The sequence below is a fragment of the Chlorocebus sabaeus genome, chromosome 17 (assembly GCF_047675955.1).
Source record: "Chlorocebus sabaeus isolate Y175 chromosome 17, mChlSab1.0.hap1, whole genome shotgun sequence".
Taxonomy (NCBI): Eukaryota; Metazoa; Chordata; class Mammalia; order Primates; family Cercopithecidae; genus Chlorocebus; species Chlorocebus sabaeus.
The window spans coordinates 15,356,943-15,378,637 of record NC_132920.1 but is presented as its reverse complement, the minus strand read 5'-3'; the positions used below and the strand labels follow the sequence as shown (position 1 = coordinate 15,378,637).

Below are 21,695 nucleotides of genomic sequence, written 5' to 3'. Positions count from 1 at the left end.
TTTCTGGAATTGCTTGCAGGAACCAGTACCTGCCACACAAGAAAAGGCAGCCTTATCTTTGCAGCCACATCTCAGATATTAACTAGAAATCCTACTCCACTTGTTTTCCTTCATAGCCATCTATAAGATTAGATTGTAACCAGATTTGCCTTTGATCATCTCAAAGGATAAGGATTCTCTATGATAGCAGATGCTAAGCAGGGAAGTCTTGGTGCCCATGAATGTGCTTTTAGTAACCAAAATGTGGAAAGAAGCTGCGGGCCCCTCAGGGGGCTAAAAAGCAGCTATGTAGTAACTGATATGGAAGTATTTTAACCAGCAGTAAGGTCACACTATAGGGAAACGGGTGAATAAAAAAGCCTCAGAGTCCCTTACATCAATGTAGGTTCTGCCAACAAGAAGCTTCCACTGAGACTCATGTCCACAGCGACTAGACCCGCTGTCCACTGTCTAGCCACCACCCTCGAAGGCAACCAGAGCTGGGCAGTAACAGTACTGCTAGCACAGCATCTGCAGTTTTATGGTGCTTGATCTTGAAGCCAAAAATACAGAGTGGCCCCTTGATTTTTGCTCTTCTAGTCCTTCCACCAATTTTATGCACACTTCATTCCTCTGTATTAAGTCTTTGTGACTGAAGTATCTCAGAAAGTGACTTCTGTTAATTGTACTAAACACTATGTAGAACACAGTGTTCTATGTATTTGATTAAAAAAATATATAAACACTCTGAATGAACATAGTACACATCAACAAAGCCCTGGGACCTAGCTTGTTTCTGCTTGCATTTCCTCAGTTATTTATTTTTACATCATTTCAGAGTATGAGTGATAACATAAGGTTGAAAATAAAACACATGGTTATTTACTTCAACTAATGAGGCTTTAAGAGTTGTGACTACAATACAGAAATAGAAATGTATAAAAACCCCCAAAGAAAATGCTGGGAGTTTGCACTGTGGGGGCAAAAAGAGACAACTGTATGGAAATCTAAGAATCCAAGGATAAAAGCGTGGCCAGTGTTTCAGAGATTGAAGCCATGTTCTCCATTACAGTAGGCACTAGCCATGTGCAGCTACTGAGCACCTGAAATATGCCTAGTGTGGAAGAGGAAATACATTTTAATTTTACTTAATTGTAATTTAGTATCAGAACGTAACATGTCATTGATAATGTTATATGAATTGTGGAAATATTTTGGATTAGATTAAATCAAATATATTAACATTGATTTCACCTACTTTTGAGTGTGACTACAGAAACTAAAATTACGTATGTAGTGTAAATAGTATCTTTACTGATAGGCACTAAGTTAGAGCACATTAGAAGTGTCACTGTGCGAGGGGGGATCCCCTCCCCCACCCAATTAGGATACAGGGGACATTTAACCGAGATTAGAGTTGGCCAAGGAAGATATTTATCTTATCTGTAAAAAGAGAAGATGGATAAATTATTACAGAGAAAATGGATAGAAAACTGAAAATAAAAATGCTGGTTAAAGACCCAGATGTAAAATTTAGAAGGAAAAAAAGAGGATGGACATCATACATATGTATCGTCTTGGTTGAGTTCAAATTTTTCTTTTTGCTTTTAAGACAGGGTCTCACTCCGTTGCCCAGGCAGGAGGGCAGTGGCGCAATTCATAGCTTACTGCAGACTTGACCTCCTGGGCTCAAGAAATCCTCCTGCCTCAGCTGAGACTGCAGACACATGTATAACATAATGGAGAATAAAGCACAGAAACCAAAAAAGGGATCAATTCTGAATTTATCCATCCATTTGCTTAACAAATACCATATGCCAGGGCACTGGGGATACAGGTTAATCAAAATCTAAAATTAAGAGAGACAGACAAACACAGACATATGTATCACTCAGTAGTAAGTGAAGAAAAGAAAGTGCTGGAGAGAATAGTGAGTGTGAGCCAATGGAGCCAGCCGGCAAGCTTGCAATACCAAAACAAGAACAAGAAAGTTGGGATTTGCAGTAAGCCTGAAAACAGGTAGTGGTGATGGACGAAGAGGACAAGGAGGAAGAAGAGCTATACGGGTATCAAAAAGAAACTAAACAAGGACTAGGCGCAGCTCAGGTAGACTGGGAAAGGCTCCTATACCCTTTGGTACATACCAGCAGTTGAAGTCTTAGCTGAATAAGAGGTGAATGTATGAAAGAATGACTGAACAAATGATTTAGCAGTGGACTACTGTAAGAAAGTTAAGCTTTTTGTTGACAGCTTTGCTGTCAAAAGAATCTGGATGACTGTAAAGAGAAGTGCTTCTCAAACTTGAGCATGTGAATCACCCCCCAAGTGTCTCCTGTTCTAACACATTCCCAGGTGACACTGATGCTGCTTTGGCTGCTCTGGGTTTTTTGTTTTTTTTTGGGGGGGGGGGGGGGGGCGTGGGGGCAGAGGGACAAGGTCTTGCTCTGTCACCCATGCTAGAGTGCAGTGACATGCTCACAACAGCCTCAGCCTCCTAGGCTCAAGCAGTCCTCCTATCTCAGCCTCCCGACTGGCTGGGACTACAAGTGTGCACCACCACGCCCCACTAATTTTTTTTTCTTTCTTTTTTTTTTTTTTTTAATACATGGGGTCTTGCTTTGTTGCCAAGGCTGGTCTCAAACTCCTGGGTTCAAGTAATCCTCTCCTGTTTCAATCTCCCAAAGTGTTAGAATTACAGGAGTGAAAAACCACACATGGCCTCATGTACCTTTTAACAATAATTTTGCAGAAAAAAAAAAAAGAAAAAGATGCTTGCCTGCAAAATGTCACAGAGTTACAAGAATCAGCTAACGTGGCAAACAGAGACTCAAAAAAGGAACAGGTTGGAAAAAATGTGCATGTCTAAGAAGCATAAATGTAAAGAGACGTATAATGCTCTCCCCAACTACCCTCTCACCTTGCAAAATCAATTGCCTAAGTAAAAATTAGGGGTAATTTTACGAAGAGATTTTACACATGAAAAATACCTAGGAATATTAAACGATTTTATGTGCACAAAATGCAAAACAGATAAGGCTACTCTGATAAGGCATGACTGAGCAAAAAGAAATCAAAGTACTGACTCCATTGTTCCAGGCCCTCATCAAACTAAGTCTTCAGAGAACTCCGAGTTTTCCACCATTCTGAGGATTGCAATGAGTATCTGAACTAGAGAAGACACGGGGTTTCCTGAATCACATTCTCGTTCCAGATTATAAAATGGGGCCCATACAAAAGGAACTGCCTTTATACAAACTAAAGGGCCATAGGTTTTTTTATTGTGTGTTCTGGTTTTGTTGTTGTTGTTTTCCCCTTGAGACAGAGTCTCACTCTGTCACAAGGCTGGAGTGCAGTGTCACAATCTTGGCTCACTACAACCTCCGCCTCCTGGGTTCAAGCGATACTCCTGCCTCAGCCTCTTGAGTAGCTGAGACTACAGGCGTTCGCTACCATGCTCAGCTAATTTTTGTATTTTTAGTAGAGACAGGGTTTCACCATGTCGGCCAGGATGGTCTTGATCTCTTGAACTTGTGATCCGCCTGCCTCAGCCTCCCAAAGTGCTAGGATTACATACATAAGCCACCATGCCTGGCCAGGACCATAGATTTTACTGGCCCTTATGAAGGCGTAAGACTGACTTTGTTCTGCACATGATCAACTTCTGCAATTTGAGTACTTCCACTCTGTATATATCAGTCCAGAAAACATTTACATTTATTTATAGTCAGACAGCCTACATGGTTTAATAAACCTGGGCTTTTTCTTTATCTAACCCCACCCCCACCCCCCAACCAACCGCCCCAATCAATCTCCACCGTACTGGCTACAACATTTCATTTTGAATGTTTAAAGCCCAGTTATACAGCCTGCCCAATCCAGGAGGGCCAGGTCAGCAAGACGGAATACGATGCCACAGGGCAACAGAGTCATTATTACAACATTAGCCAAGCTAACGTGCTGCCTTTTCTTTCCCCTAACAAAGCCCTGCCACCAATTGTTAAAATTATTATTTTTAGTCAACGAGAAATAATGAAATGGCATCCCCTCCTTCACACACTCAACCCGTTTTTATTTCTCCAACCTCCTCCCCCACCCCGACCAATACAAACCTTTGTTGGGGAGAGGAGGTTAAACAGGGGAAATTGAATGAATGGCCCAAAGATTCAGTCTATCCCATTAGCATTTGTTCTCCTCTATTAATATTCAGTAGGTTGAACTTAAATTAAACCATGTCTATTGTCTTTCACAAAAGCAATAAATATGAGCTGAAAATTGTAAATCATTGCAGGAAAGGCAGCTTGGTTACTGTGCCTGCAACCTCAGCTAGTCACCATCAGCTAACGGGAGAAGTGCGTCTGGGATCCAAGACCATTTAGCCACAAGGCAGTGTCCATTTGTGCAGCCGAGAACTCTAAAGAAATTGAACACAACAGAACCCTGCCATCAGCAGCTCTGCACACTCAGGAGCTTTTCACCCCATCTCCCAAATTAGCAAGAAATGAAAAGACCGCAGAAAACAATACAACAAAACAGGCTTCTTTCTGAGTCTGGAACAGCAGCATCAAAATGGAATAGGAATTCCTGTTGTTCATGGAAACTGGAGATACTAGTGTATGGCCATCTCCCTCTTGCCTTATATGATGGGTGTTGGGAAAACTGAAACACAAATTAGCCCAAAGATTCCTTTAGCTGAAGGAACTTCAAAAGCAACCGAAGAGAACGACAGATTTCGGAACACAAATGTATGGACAGAAGACAATTCTTTTCTAATATCTAAAAAAAAGGGGGGGGGGGGCTAGAGCATGTAGCCTCTATCATTTTATGATGTTTTAGACACAAAGAAGTTTTACCGGTCCTCTCTCAATAGCTACACATACATGACAATAGAAAACCAAAGGAAAAGCCAATGGCTCTATTCCACAAAAGCAATGCCAAAAGAAGGGTTAAAAAGAAAGGAAAAACAAGGAGGGCTTTGAGGCTGTTCCAGGGCTTCTAAAACATCTGGAGCACACCAAAGTCATTAGCATATTAGGGTGAGTCAATGTATGTAGCTTTGTTGTAGAAAAGATGCACAAAAGGTAATTCTGTATCATAGAGCCAATGCCGTCTGTCACCCTGTCACTGTGAGACAAGGTTATCACATTACATATCAAACAGTCAAGCATCCAAAGAGAGCTTTCATTTTCAGCAGTTGTGTGTGTGTGTGTGTGTGTTTGCAGCACTTTAAGTTGATAGAAAAATTATAAAAGCAGCCCCTATGGCTGAGGTAGGGCCCTCTCTGAGGTCATCAGAATGCATGGTTTGCTGCCATTGATAGTGAAAAATAAATGTTATGTTCACTCAGATTTTGCAAAGAGAAAAAAAAAATGAATTGCTTTTTAAGCAGGGTAGGCATTCCGATGCCAGGGCGGATTTGGCTTTGCGCCTGCTTGGCATGGTCAGTATGAACATGGAGTTTGCCCACCACTGTACACATGCAGGTCAGTATGTGAAGCTTCCAGTGGAGCACAGAGCTCCAGAGAGAGGAGTGAGCAGGGCACAGGGACTGCAGAGCACAGCCCAGGCTTGTCCACTGACATGCTCAGCAGATCAACACACTGGTGTGGCTGAGAACAAATGCCAGTCACGAGGCAGGATGTCGGTGGCACACTTGTGGTCAACGAGGCGCAAATGAAAGTGGGTTCATACCTCGGCTTATGGAAAATAATTATCCCTTTCCCTCATGAGACCAGCCCCTGAGCCGACTAGGGCTCCCCTTTGTCTACTATCAAATCAGCTATGGAGATTTCCCATTCCAGTCAAGAAAAGACAATCCAAAAACACCCCACCCATCACCCCTTAAAACAGTCCTAAGATTTGGAGGCAGGAATGGGGAGGATGAATGGGTGGACACAGGAGACATATTTGTTACATTTAACCCCTGCAAAAACAGAAGTAAATACTGATTTGTAAATCAACAATCTCACAAGAGCTCTCTCAGGACCACCAGAATCTATACCTTGACATACCTTCAACAATCTCTCTCTCTTTTGCACGCACAATTTTTTGAGAAAGTGTTAGATACTAAGACCTGACACGGTGGTCATTATTACCACGGAAAAGTTGGGCCACTGGGTAGGTAAGAAAAATGCCTGACTCCATCCTTTTCTTTCCTATTTCAGAACCAAGTAAATGACTGCCTTTGGGAAAGGTGGGACCCTGGGCCCCAGAAGGCAATAAATGCCTTGAGCTACAAAGAACAAGCCTAGCAGACGTGTCCTATTTGCTCAGAGGAAGAGGTAAGCAGAACACTGCTACTACTAGAATGGGCCCTATTCTGGCTACCTAGACCCCAAATGATTGAGAACCACCAAAAGACAAAAGATCTCCCCTTCGCACATCCTAACCAACAATCCCAGGGGGACAGAAAACACCGCTCACTAAGAGGCTCCAACCAAAATAAATAAAAACAGACAAGGTTGACAGTTTACTTTATTCAACACAAAACCTCTCACAAAAACAAAGAGCCACAATCTTCAGGAAAGATTTCCCAACCAGCCCAGAAGCTATTTAAACTCTGATGATCACCACTGTGAACATAACGTCCTGCTCATTTTGGCACAACTCCCTTTTAGTTCTTTGGGGCAAGAGCTCATCCTCCCTATTCTCTTTCCCTCTTCACTCCTTCTTCATCCTTAATATGACCTTTATAACAATCAGAGCAAGTGCAGAACCTAGAATAATAATAATGACTGAATTATAAACACCCACGATGCTCTACAATCAGCAGTTCTAGTTTTGTGTCCAATGCCATGGCTACTCTATCCCAGGCCGTAACTGCTCTGGGTCCACACTTCATCTCAATGCCCTTTTAATTTTACACTGACAACACAGTCAAACACACACCCACCAGACACCCTGGTTATAAATACCCACCACAACATAAACCCCTGGAATCCCCTAGGATATGCAACTCGAGCTTCCATCAGCTCAAGAAAAGAATTCCACACCACAGAGGGCCCACAACTGACCACCTCCAAGGTCAAAAGCCGCCTACAGAAAGAAACTGACTCAAGGCAACAGTGGACTTAGGCTGGTGTGTAACCATGAGCGGCAGAACAATGGCACCACTGCAGAGCAAGGGAACTCAGTTCCAAGAAGGAGACGGCAATACAAGGGCATTTTTTTTGTTTTTTGAGAATTTTTTCTAAGACAGATAAATGAGCCCAACATGTGGAAAGTCCTGTGTTCAGATAAACTGACAGGCCCAAATCTGATTTCTCATCTCACAGAATTTGCACTCCTCAAAGGGAGATGTCCATGAACACAGCACGTTCACAGATAGCTAATGATACTCTTCTGCCTTCAAGTAATTACAAGTGTGTATGTATTTAGGTCTCTAAAGCTTCCTATCATCTTTACCCCACAAATATAAGGTACCAAAAGAAACCAGCCATCCAATCTGAGCCAGGCTCTCCAACGATAGGCAAAGCTGCTGCTTTTACTCAATCGACAAGTGCCATAAAGTTATCGGTTTGTGTACTAATCTGTAATGATAAACGGGCAAAGCTCCACAAACTTTGTGTCCTGATTCACACCATAATTTGTACATAAATAAACAGCCACACCCTTTGCCCTGAAACCTCTCTGGGCTGCCTTCACTCCCTAGGATAAAAGGAATCTCTTGGAAGTTCTAAGTTCTGTTTTCTTTGTAGCATGACTAGGAGGGACAGTAGTTACCCAGTTTCCTTATTACCTCACTCACGTATCAAGAAATAACTGCCCTCCCACTTTTCAGATGAATATATTCAGAAAGGATTAAGTAGTCCATTCAAAGGAAGAAAACAAAAAACCTGCTGACAACAAATAACTTTAGAAAGGCCTACTGCCTACCAGAGAAGCATTCTTTCCACTACTGAAATATAATGCATGGAAGCAGTACAGAAAGCATCACTATAGGAATGTGGCTGTGGAATCTGCTAAGATTTGAGGCAACAAACATTGAAGGTTCCTCAAAATCATCTGTGTTTACAGACAGTAAGACAGACATGAATTAATGCATGAAATTCGGGAGAAGAATCTAGAGCACCAGAAGTTGAAAGCTTTTAGGTCTCGATCTAGAATCACTTCAGAGCTCAGGATCTATTTGCATGCCTCAGTTTCCTCCATCTTTCAAGGAAAGAAGATGGAGGTAGAAAAAGAAAGGATTAATGGAAATGAAAGCAAACATGCTGTTTATGAAGGAAACCAGAGCTATGGTGAGGATGCACTAATTAACTTTAATCAAACATTTATTTTTAAATGCTGGGAAATGATCAAATAAATTGGAAATAAAATAAAAGGGACCAGCTATAGCTGGATGGCATTCAGTCTCCAGAGAAATGTCTAAATTCATACAAGCCTGACTGAAACTGCAGATTTGGCCAAAATGGTCAACAGAGCTTAATGCTTTAAGAGCGACATTAATTCTCTCTTGTAAATTTCCACAGTGCCTTTGCAGGAGCCACCATTGCCCCTAGGGAGGATATCAAAGCTAAAAGAATATTAATATTAAGCAAATCGCAACACTTTTTTACATAGTCTCTCATATATATATAGCACCTTGCCATCCACAATGGATTTAATCAGGACCCCAGCAGGGAAACCCACAAAGGCCTATTTCTCCAACAAAAGCCATACCAGCCTGAAACAAATCTAGAGCTATTTGGTTTGTCTTTTATTTATAGGAACAGACCTTCTATCCCAGGTTCCTCAAGATAAGCCACCAAAAACTGCACCTGACAGACCCGTGGAGCAGCCATCCTCAGAGCCGGATCATTGCAGAGAGACAGAGAGGAAGAAGGACAGAGGGAGGGAGGGAGGAAGAGCGCAGTGAGGCAGGCTCCGGAGCACTTGTCAACAATCCTCCCCTGTACGTAATAAGCAAGCGGCAGTGCAGATTCCGCGCGGCAATAGGACGGCCAGAACAGCAATGGGGCCGAGGGGGAGGGGAGGCAGCCAGGAGAGAAGGTTATTTATGTGCATGGGAGGGAATCGAACACCAAAGAGGAGGGGTCTCCGGCTGGCTCCCCCCACCCTGATAAATTAAAATGAGAAAAAGGAAAAGAGCCACTAGCTTTTCATCCTGCCATTTCCCCAACCTGCAATGCAGACAAATTCGAAGTATAGAATTTCTGACATATGGGGGGGAGGGGGACATTCACAGTTTAATTGTGCACACTTTTGTGTCCCCAGCCGGTCAGATGCCCCCACCCCATTGTCAAGCACACCCCACCCCCAAGGACAGCGGGCTCCAGGGCGCAGTTTCAATGGCATCCCTTTTTAATATCATAATCTGTGTCATTCAGCACTTGCCTTTTATTTATTTTTATTTGTTTTTTTGGCTGGGAAACCTGGGCAGCTCTCCAGACAGACTGCAGAAATCTCCTTCCACATGCTCCTCCTCCAGCCCACTCCCCCCTCCCTCCAATTCCAGCTTCCACGGAGCCTCATTACTTATGAAGTGACCGCATGGGCCACCGCTGCCCCCACCAACAACACAGGGGCACCCCTCCCCCTGCCCTGCGCAGGCCCCTCCCTGAGGCACATAAATTGATCTAATCTAATCAAACAGAAGCTGTTTTCTCTCATTGTTTCTTGAGGATCTTTCACAGAACCGGCTCTGTGGTCTGGCAGCTGCTGGGAGGGGTGAAAAAGGCAGGAATCCAACTGAGGGCTGGCCAGCTCCCTGGCCTCAGACAACTGGAGTACACATCTCCTTTCATATGTTATAGCTTTTTGATTTTTAAAGTCAATTGTCTTGAAGCCTTTGAACTTCAACCAGCAATGATAATGTCCAAAACACATGCTCTCAACACTACCACACGCTTCTCTTCATGCCCTTCCAAGGGGAGGAAGACCGTGGCCAACCCCACATAGCACTGGAAGTTTTCCTGAGATGCATTCAGAGGAACTGGAAACATGCCTTACTAATACTTCCAGCTTCTTGTTTCCTAGTTGTTGAACCATCTAACTAGGCCCTTCTGGGTTCTCATACTACACACACAGTAACTTACTTATACCTCACAAAAACCCTGAAGGTAGATGTCAACTTTGCTCAGGAGTGAAGTCACCCAGGCTAGCAAGCAATCAAGGCCAATTGGATATTCTCTCCACAATGGCCAACTCTTATTTTGTAAATCATTAAAGCTCATGTACATGCCAGAACTTCTTACATCGAAAATATATAAACATCAATATATATACATACACATATACAAACACACACACACAGAGACATCAGGAAGGTAGAATATGGTCCTCCTTAGTGGCTAGTTGATATCCACCACTTTAAAATCAGAATTATACATAGGGCCTCAGAGATACTCTACTACAATTCCCCCACTTAACAGATGATGAAGCTGTGGCTAAAAACAAGTTTGTCTCTTAGCAAAGGTCACAGAGCTAGCTCCTATGTCTCAACAGACAGGAGGCTATCCGAGAATCCAGTGGCACTGGCGAAGAAGGGGTGGGGTCACCTCAATACACAATTCCCTATAGAACACAGAGGGCTGGAAAAGAGTTGCTCTCCAATGGTTCCCAGGGGAGCCCCCAGGGTGAGTCCCCAGAGCAGACCCTTATTTAGTGCTCTACAGTGCAGCATGTTCCTGTTAACAGTGAACAAGTGTTTGGCATGCATCCCACTGCAGCATAAGTCATACAGAATCAATTAAAGGACATTCAGGGGATGACTATTTGGCCTTTTTCCTCTTCCTTCTACTGGGACACGTCTTTTGGCTCCTTCAGCGATCAACAGCACCCAAAGCAGAGAACTGGAAAGGAGACCTGAGGCAGATATTCTGATGTATGCTAATTCTTAGCAAGGTTAGTAAGAAAAGTAGAAACCCTGAGACATAAACAGTTGGCCAGAAATGAAGTTTCAGAATCATGTATGATTAGTGGTTTTCCTGAACACCCCTAGTTCTGTCACTCACACACTGAGAGTGCACACAGGTATCAGCAGTAATAAACGCTATCTGCCCCTTTCCTATCTCCACTGCTTCCTTCTCTTCTAGTCAACTAAAGAGAAACAGGTATTTAAATTTTAAGAAATAAGAAAAGCCTACCCATCATCATTACTTCCCGATCATGCAGGCAATATTTCCTAAAATACAGTACATGCAAGTCAGTCCTGTGTCTGTCCGGCCGGGAAGGAGACTTAACAAAACTCTCCGTTGTGAATACCCGTAAGTTTTAGCCTGTTTAGATGAAATGTTGGTCCCCTAGTAAAGAAGAAACATGCAAACTACCATATTAGACTTACAGCATCCTCTGGAAGGCCAAGAATAACACTAAGAAATAGATTCCATTTAGGCATAACAACACAACTTGAAATACTTAAAGATAAGAAAGAGGAGAGGGCGGAAAGACTGGGGAAGAACTTTTCTTTGCTCCATCCATGTTCATTAATAGGACGAAGGCACCACCATCTAAGTTTCAATAGTGGAATATCAGAGTAAGTCATAAATCTTGAACGAAAGTCCCCTGGACAATCAGTCCACTTTAATTTTGAAGGATATAAAGAGTATCTGTGAACTCACAGCCAAACCCAACTACTCAAACATAACCTAAAGCCTTGCCTATGTGCTAACTTTTTAATATTCTAACATAAACATATATAAATAGCACTTTGTTTCACTGCATTTGATTATAAACTTTACAAAACAGTTCCAATGGAACTTGGGCTTTTTCCAACTCAACATCAAGTTACTAAGATCTATCCACAACCTTGCTTATATCTCTTGCCTACCGATTTTTCATTATTATACAAATGGAGTAGTTATACTACTACACAACTGATGAATGGTGGGTATTGCACCATGATTCTCATGTCCAAGGGCATCTAAGGTCATCTAAGGTGCATCTAAGTTTATTGCTATCATGAACCATACTGCAAGTCCTCTCTGCAAGTTTCCTGGAAATCATGCACTAGAGTTTCTCTTAGATATTTAGGAATGGAAGTGGTAGATATCCTTGGATATGCAAATGTTCAAATTTACAAGTTGAATGGCAAATCAGTTTCCAAAGCAGGTGTCAACTTTTGATTTTGCACCAGTAATGTCACCACTGTAATCTCAAAATGTTTAAAGACCTTCTATAACATGTCACAAGAGAGACCTCTAATTCAGGAGAAGTCAGAATTTTCAGAAGGGATCTCATATTCACAGAAATTCTATGCAGCCAACTAGGTTCATGGCTGCCATCCACCTAATTATCACCTCAACCCCAGGACCAACCCCAGTTGGTGCCTAGGTATTTCAGTACCATACAATTAATAATTTCCCCAAAACTACTAACCACAAAGGAGGGGTAGGGTGGTGTGGATTGTCGTGGGATAGAAGAGAGTACAAGATTATGGTGCCAGATAATTTCACATAATATAGAATTTTAATAGTCACACAGCATTAGCCATGTATTTGTAATGATATTTCTGTATTATTTGGATGAAATTATGTAGTATTGACCATATCACACAGGGTGTGATAGAAGTCAATGCAGAAAGGTGATCTACTGTGCTAATATTTGACTTTCAAAAACATTAAAGTGTGGGCATTCTATGGCAGCAGTATAGTAATAATAAATATTACTTGTTGGAATTTTATTTAAATAAAAGTTAATACGCTGGCACTATACCAACCAGAATTAGGTACACACAGAGTCTGACTTGAACGCTTTCCAAGAAAGCTTGGTAATTCCTGAAACACCAACAGTGCTGAACTCTGTAACGCATGTGGCTGGCCCGATAGCCAACATGACAAGGCCACACTGTGCAACTATGAAATAATACCAATAATTACAAGAACATAGTAGGGTGACCTGGACTGGGTGACAGTATGCAAACTTGTGAAACTAACCGGGTTGTTGATACTACAATTAATGTAGTCGTTCCAATTCAGACAACACTGTAGCCCTCCTTATCTGCGCTTTACATTTCCAAGGTTTCAGTCAGCCATGGTCAACTAAGGTCTGAGAATATTAAATTTAAAAATTCCCAAAATAAACAATTCATAAGTTTTAAATTGCACACCATTTCGTGTAGCATGCTGAAACCTTGAACTATCCTGCCCAGACGTGAATGATCTGCACTGTACAGTATTTATGTACAGGAAAAAACACAGCATATATAGGGTTTGGTAACAGCGACAGTTTCAGGCATCCACTGAGGGTACTGAAATGTATCACCCGTGGATATGGGAGGACTGCTGTATTCTCCATGAGTTTTTTAAATTAAAAAATATTGACTTATTTGATAAACACCTTGCACTAAAAACCTCAGTGGATCACAGCACACAAGGCTATGATTAAGAATGATTAAGAAAAATCATAAGACTTCTCTCTGCCTCAGTTTCCTCGCCTGTTAAACGGAAATAAGGACAACACTGGTGTTGGGGGCATTAATTACACAAGTAAAAGGGTTTGTGAAACACTAAACATATAGGACTACCTACATGCATTCATAAGCTTCTATGGTAATAAAATACCCAAATTTTGGTTCAATATATATTGTTGGCTTTTTGGTTGGAAAAAGAAACACATAATAAAATGTACTTAACATATTTGAAGGTGATCCAGTTAATGAATTTTAAAAGGTGAACACAGAAATAATGCCAAGTCAAACGAGATGATCAACCTTTTTCAGAATATTTTGAAAACACTACTTAATAGTATAAAGTAAAATTGAACCAGAATCACAAAAAAAGCTGTTTACCTACTTAGGAATAGTGAAGAAAGGAAAACTGTATATTAAAAGCACTGAGGCCAGGCACAGTGGCTCACGCCTGTAATCCCAACACTTACGGAGGCCAAGGCAGGCGGATCACAAGGTCAGGAGATCAAGACCATCCTGGCCAACATGGTGAAACCCTGTCTCTACTTAAATACAATTAGCCAGGCATGGTGGTGCATGCCTGTGGTCCCAGCTACTCAGGAGGCTGAGGCAGGGCAATCACTTGAAGCCAAGAGGCAGACACTGCAGTGAGCTGAGATCTCGCCACTGCACTCCAGCCTGGCGACAGAGCGAGAATCAGTCTCAAAAAAAGGACTGGGAGCGGTGGCTCACACCTGGAATCCCAGCACTTTGGGAGGTTGATGTGGGCAGATCACCTGAGGTCGGGAGTTAGAGACTAGCCAGACCAATATGGAGAAATCCCATCTCTACTAAAAATACAAAATTAGGCCGAGCATGATGGCTCACACCAGCACTTTGGGAGGCCGAGGCAGGCGGATCACATGGTCAGGAGATCGAGACCATGCTGGCTAACATGATGAAACCTCATCTCTACTAAAAATACAAAAAATTAGCTGGGCAAGGTGGCGTGTGCCTATAGTCCCAACTACTCAGGACTCCTGGAGGTTGCAGTGAGCCAAGATCGCACCATTGCACTCCAGCCTGGGCAACAAGAGCAAAAATTCCATCCCCTCCGCCCAAAAAAAAAAAAGCACTGAAACAAAAGGCTGATAGGTCAAAACTGAAGAGTAAGTAATGACCTTTTCAAATTTCTGACTCTGACAAAAGTAGTACTCTCATGTGCTGCTAGTGTGATAGCAGTAATTGATAAAATCTTTCAAAAGAGCAACTTGGAAATGGAGGCTAACAAATCTGTAATCCGTTAATTTCTAGAAATTAATACTAACAAACCAATAACAGAAGCAACGATTTGCTTCTAATAGTTTGTTGGTTAATACAACAAATTAACGACAGAAGCGAAAATTTAAATGTAGCTTGTTTTAATTATTTTGTCTTTGACTGGTTTAAATTCTATGTCCATTTCAAAAAAAAAAAAAAAAAAAGAATTCTTCTACATCGGTTTCCTGAGCCATGCAATAGACCAATCAGCAATGCTTGGGTTCTGAATTACTGCATGAAGCCACTGGGGTAGCTGGGTTGAGCCCTGCATGTGCGGCAGCTGACACATTCTCTCTACTACTTGACCCTTGGAGCTTTAAGGCCTTTGTACATGCTGTTCCCTTTTCTGACTATTCTCTCCTCTGCCTAGAGAGCGTCTGCTCCTCTTTCCATTTGACAGGTGCTATTCCAATATAATTTCAAAAGGTACGAAGGTAACATTTACTCAACTGTCATGTTCCTTTAAGAAGATTTAGTCTTGATCATCTTTTGTTTTGTTTTGAGCCAGGGTCTTGCTCTGTGTCCCAGGCTGCAGTCCAGTAGCGCGATCTAGGTTCACTACAGCATCGACCTTCTGGGCTCAACCAATCCTCCCACCTCAGCCTCCCAAGTAGCTGTACTACATACAGGGAGGCGCCACCACACCCAGCTAATTTATTTTTTGTGGAGATGGGGTTTCGCTATGTTGCCCAGGCCTGAAGCGATCCTCCCAAGGCACCCCAGGCTCACAAAGTGCTGGGATTATGAGCATGAGCCACTGCATTGGCCTTGCTCATCTCAATAACTCTCACAATGCTGCAACGCATTTATGCTGTTGAAGAGTAAGCGGTGTCTCAGGGCCAATCCAGGGCTGCGTAAGCCTGAGGTGCTCTCATCTGGGAAGCCCCATGCTACGTACAACGCACCTAACATTCAACGTTCTCTGGGAAAGGCAAATGTGTCAAAGAACTCTTCATCTCTTTATGTTTGAAATTATTAGACTAGAAATAGCTCATATAATTTCCAGTGAATTATGATATCTCAACACTCACTGATTAAAATGAGAAATTCCTAGGAAGTAGAAGACCTCATCTTCAGATTCTGAGATGAAATATAATTTCACGAGCACTGAATACAACACGCAGAAATCTACACATATGATGTTTTCTAGATATTTAGGCCTTTATTAATTTCAATTTTCCAATTTTTGTTTCTTTGTTTGCAGGCTGATTTTGTTTCTGTAACTAAAGCAGTTTCGTGTCTTTCTCAAAACATGTGCCTTTTATATCCTGCTAACATAACCTCATTCTGTTACTAAACATTTAAATAAATGTCAAAACTACCTAGAATCCTCCTCCTCTTATTTACGCAGTGAAATCATCCAAGTCCCAATATACCAGTAATCACTGTTAACAATTTCGTGTATATTCTTCCTGGCATTTTCCTTAAAAGCTTCATACATCATGGAGAAGACCAGAAATAACCCAAGTGCTGTGATAAATATGGAACACCATTTATGGTATTCTCTCCAGTGGCAATCTTTACAGTTTTCTGAAATCTTGAAATTTTCCACAATTCAGATGACTTTCTTTAGTAATATGCTGAAAGGAAATTTTAAAATTTACATGGTATCACAGGGAAACTGGCTGTGTCAACAGCACAGAAGTAGAGTCAATCACAAGAGAATTACTCAATGATGGAAATGAGATGGAGCTACCAACATTATTTACATGGAGCTAAGGGAAAACCTAGATAAGGTAAATGACAAAGGTAGACAAAGATAATTTTGAACTCAGCAATAAATTGCTCGGTTGTAGTTTACTATATTCTCAATATAGTGGCATGGATACCATGGGAAAACATATTCTAACATTGCCCAAAAGACTAAAAGGCATTTGAGTGAAATATCAATTTTTTTTAACTTTGTCAGAACTGTCTACATAACACACCATGAGGATAGTTGAAAGAATACCCAGAAAGACTTCCTGCCAAAAGCAAGAACAAACAGAGCATAGGGATACACGGGAAGAATTTCACCACCATTTCATGCTTCTCCTGTCTCTATGGCGACATTAACTTGATAGCCTCTATCCACGCATGCCTTTTTAATTTTACATTAACCAAAACCAAATCAAATGCAAAATTCAGTCTGTTGGCCAGGCATGGTGGCTCACGCCTACAATCCCAGTACTTTGGGAGGCCGAGGTGGGCAGATCACTTGAGGTCAGGAGTTCGAGACCAGTCTGGCCAACATGGTAAAACCGCATTTCTACCACAAATACAAAAATTAGCTGGTCGTGATGGTGGGCGCCTGTAACCCTCGCTACTTGGGAGGCTGAGGCATGAGAATTGCCTGAACCTGGGAGGTGGAGGTTACAATGAGCGAAGATCGAGACCCCGTCTTTAAAAAGTCTCTCAATCACGACAGCAAAGCTCCAAAAGTTCAAGCAGCACAGGCAGCTAGTGGCTACTATACAGGACAACACCGACACAGAATGTTTCCAACATCACACAAAGTTCTGCTGGGTAGCAATGACCTATACCACTGACCATGCTGAACAACATGTCTGCTGCCATGTCTGCAGCAGTCCCTCATCCCTCTGCTGTCCCCTGTTACAAGTTTAGAACCCCCTCCTCACCACCTCCCCCATAAACTGGGCAAGTCAGACAGAAGGTGAATCCTTTTCAGGGGGCAAATGCAGCAGCAGGCTGACAAATCACCTTAAATTCAGCAGCAGATGGCTCGAGGTGGTAATCAGTCTAGCTTGCAGGGGAGGGGAGAAGGGAAAATAGAGACTGGAACTGTTGAACAGCCACAGGCTTACTCAGAAAACTAAAAACTGTAGGGAAAACTTCGTATACAAACGAATATCCCAAAGGGTGATTTTTATTAGAAATGGTTTTAGGCCACCTTACTGTGGGGCTTGCCAGTAAAGGAAGGACAGCAATCATCACCTAACACTCTGGACAAAGTGCCACTAAAACCTAAGCCGAGCTGGACTCACATTTTGCCACCTCCAGACACACACACACCACTCTGGGATCACTGTATTGGTGCCTCTACACACCAAAGGAGAGGGTCAGTAGCTATGAAGGGCACATTTCCTCCACAATACTTCTCATTCACTTCCCTCCAAATTCTGCAAAATCATGCAAATGCTTCCCTGACCCCAAAGCATGAGAGAGCCAGCAAAGTGGAAGAGCAGGAGCATGCTTTCAACTTCCCGATGCCACTCACCACTGAAACACCACCAAATGGGACCAAGAGATCTAGTGTTTTGTTTTACATAAGGAGGATGCCAGTGAAGGCATCATTTGCTCACAGACACCCAGTTACTGGTAGAACTAGAATTACGATCCAATGTCAGTGCCCATTCCAACATATCAAATTTTTGATGCATTCAATATTGCTTGAGATGGCTACAGTCCAGGAATTCTGGTTTAATATGATTTGACAGATTGCAAAGTGAATGGTTGCATAACACAGCCTTTATCATTTCTAAAAAGCTGCCTAAAATAGATAGGCCTTAAGAATTTTCTTTTGTTGACCCTAACTTAGAGCTTGTCCCCATCACATGCTCTCCCACAGTCACTTTCTTCCCTCTGTCTGTCTCGGGCCTCCCCGCTGACCCAGCTGGCACAGATCTAGCCTCCATTACATACCACATGCTGGCTCTGAAACTCTCTGCTAGGACTCCTCAGAGACTTCAGAATCCAATACTCTGTGCCCTGCTAGGGGTGGGGTACCCCTCCTATACAAACCTAATACGGACTATTCCTACAGGGCAGCTTTCACCAATACCACTGAGGATGCCTTGCTGGGGAAAACTAGAGAGGCAATCCTTCCTTCTATGCCTGTCAGAGCCATAGCGCTCTCGGCTCGCTTGCCAAGTCCTAGGGTGAGGCCTAATTACAAGACACTGGGATTCAGAACCTAGGAAGGAGGCAAAGCAACTTGGAAACCGTTCCTTAGGTGTCCTGCTTCATGACAAACCTACAGCACAAATAGGAAGTCATGGGGTAATGTGTATCTACAACCTCAGTAATGATCACCGTTTTAAATGTTTATATTCTTCCAGGCACTAAGAACCTGAAATAAATAACTGCATTAATCGTAAGAATACCACGTCTGAGGAAAAACAAAAAACAAAAAAGTAGTATCCCACTTTCTGAGATGGAAAACAATAAACAAACCAAACAGAATGGTGGTATCAAGTTTGATGGTTCTTTGAACCCTTGGTGGGAACCTGGGCTATACTTATCGGGATGACAGTCTGATCCTTCAACAATTTCCACTAGCAGAGCTGGAGGACTGTGGCCTACTGGACCCTAGCTGGCAGGAGGGTAGATGCCCAGCCATTCTCTCCAGGAAAACTCTGATGATCTGTATTCACAGCTCCAGGGACAACCCAGACTGCCTTCAGTTATACAGAGCACACATGAGAAGGCCCAGCTTGCGTTCATCTCAGAGATGTCCTGAGCTCTGCCTACCCGGACAAAAGGACAGGCAATCCTTTCACAGAGGTTCTCACAGAGGGGCTAAGAAATCGGCCAGCAGGGATGTCAACATCCACTACCAAGAACAGCCACTTGATGGCAATCTTAACCTATTCCCTTGGAATTCGTCCATAAAGGGAGACCCCAGAAGGCTAGAAGCACCAAGCATGGGCTGCACAATGTGGACAGAGCTAGGAACGACGTCCCTGCTTGACCTGAGTGTGCGGCAGTGCAGCGATGAAAGGATAAAGAACCCCACACCAACATGCTCTCTTGGGTTCTTCTCCATCTCCAGGCTTCTCTGGGGACTAGGCAGTAGTGGCTACAGGCTCTGCAGTCAGACAGCTCAGGAGCATGGAAACCTCCTGAGCTCCAAGGCACATTCACCTTGGGTTTCTCGTCAGACTGAAATGCAAGTGAGACAGACTGCAACAAACATGAGAAGAAATCAATGGCAAGCTCCTCCTCCTTACCGTGGAAACTTGTTCTCTGAAGGGGGGGGGCGGGGGGGGGGGAAGAGATGTGAAAAAAGTCTTTCCTTAGAAGGTGGGACACCTGTTGAATAAAGCACTCAAGCACTGCCCTCTTCATTTAAATTGTCAAAGAAGGAAACTAAAAGCCATGTGCATCTCGTGGAAAAAAAAAAAGGCTCTCCAGTTAAAAACAGAAATACACTGTAAATTGCTGCCCTACACACTTCTATTTTTGGTAGCAGGAAGATGAACTGTACGGCTCTCTGAAACATCAACACATCAAAGGGTGGGAGGGGGTCCATACCATCATATTACCATAAAATAGTCCACTGTCTTAGCTAGGATAATGACACGTTTCCGCAGAGGGTTCGACCTCACTTTGTGTGGTGGTTTCCCAACTCCTGGCTTCTCCATTTATAAAAAGAGTTCAGGCAGAGTGGAGAGTTTGCCAACATTTTCCTCAGAGGGATTCAGAAATTGCCAGCTGAGAGCCTTCCAGCTCACCCTTTAAAACTCTGTAACACTTTCCAACTGAGCAAACTGGAAGGCCCTTTCAAATGACACTAGGAACAAAGTCATCTCACGGAGGGTACACTGCTGGGGGAGCCCCTAGCGAACAGATCAGTCTAGATTCATTGTTCTAAATTCACTCTAGAAGGAGGGAAGATGCTATTTTTCAAATATGTATTCAAAAGCATGGGTCCCTTGGTGAAAACCCCAATCACATGGGATGGAAGGAGACTATCAAAAACAACAGGGCAATATAGTGGCACCCCATCTCTACCAAAACATTTAAAAATCAGCCAGGCGTGGTGACACGTGCCTACAGTCCCATCCACTCAGAAGGCTGAGGTGGGAGGATTGCTGGCAGTGGTGCGCGCAAGCTGCAGTGAGCAGAGATCGCGTCACTGCACTACAGCCTGGGCAACAGAAAAAATAAAAACACATAGTTAAATAAATTGATTAACTATAAAAGACAGTTAAATAAATGATTGCAAATGGCAGACCTTGGACTGCCTTCATGTATTAGATGGCAGCATAACTTAGAAAGCCATGGAAAGCTAAAAGGAGACGACCACTTCAGAGACCGTCAGAAGCCAGCCTGGGAGCCTCAGTGCACATGGCCTTTCCGGTCACCAAGATGGCAGTACCAAGCCTGACCAAGCACCCACCTATCTGCAAAAAGAAAATAGGGACTCATTTAAGGATTACCCAGATGATAAGGGCAGGGCAGATCACACAGGAAGACAACCTGTATACAGAAAGAGCTGAACCAGCCATTAGCTCCAAAGCATAAATGAGGCAAGAACACTAGTAACAGGTCAGGGAGAGAAGCCATGGGGTCTGAAGGCATGCAGGGCATGAGTTACCCTAAAACACAAGAGACAGCTCTCCTTGGATGTCAATGGCAGGGTACAGGTTTGGCCTTGCCAATTTATAATCAAGGATGGGATGTCACTGGCAAATGCTCTCCCAATAGGCAGGTCCAAGATGATAAAATAGCTCATGTTTCTCTCCTCATCCCCACACCTCCTTGAAAGACAGACCTGTACTGTTTTTATGATCCTTGGGAAAGAAATTATGAAGAAGCTAAATCTGGGACTCTACAGAAACATCTTAAAGCCTAAAGAGGAAGCTAGAAGGATAGATGAGATCTAGCAGCAGGTGAGCTTAAAAATCAAATTGTAAATTAAGGGAATTAAGGACTGTAGGGTAATTTCCTAAAAGCATATCTAGTAATCACTCTTCTGGCTTTTAAAGATATACCATACAGGACTCTAAACATTTAACGTGGCTCTAGTAATAACAGGTTATTTCCAAAAGCTAAGTAAAGAGCCCTCTAAATTTGAGGGAAATCAGATCTAAGACATTCACAAGCACAGCAAAACTACCCTAGTCCATTACAATAAATCTGATAGTAATTAAAGCTACTTAAATACACATATCACAGAATTCAAAGATTTAGAAAACGCATGAGGTCTTTCTCTAGCAGGGGACAATATCACTTTACAAGAAAGAACATTAATAAATCCTATTCACAAACAAGTCACCTCTGGCTGTAGGAAGCCCTCTATGGTGGCCCTGCAGGGTCTTTCCTTTCTATTACACGTCAAGAATAAAAA

General features: G+C 42.7%; 1 protein-coding gene across 4 annotated transcripts in view; it reads right to left on the bottom strand.

Moving 5' to 3' along the window:
• Nucleotides 1–21,695, bottom strand: part of JARID2 (jumonji and AT-rich interaction domain containing 2) — a 278,174-nt gene that overhangs the window by 111,834 nt on the left and 144,645 nt on the right. The window contains exon 1 of one of the 4 annotated variants that reach the window (XM_007973627.3): nt 8,693–8,853. The exons of the other annotated variants lie outside the window; for them this stretch is intronic. Coding sequence (XP_007971818.2) covers nt 8,693–8,759 — 67 coding nt within the window. The 5' untranslated portion in view covers nt 8,760–8,853. Of the gene's footprint in view, nt 1–8,692; nt 8,854–21,695 lie in introns of those variants that run through there. 4 annotated transcript variants of the gene reach the window in all.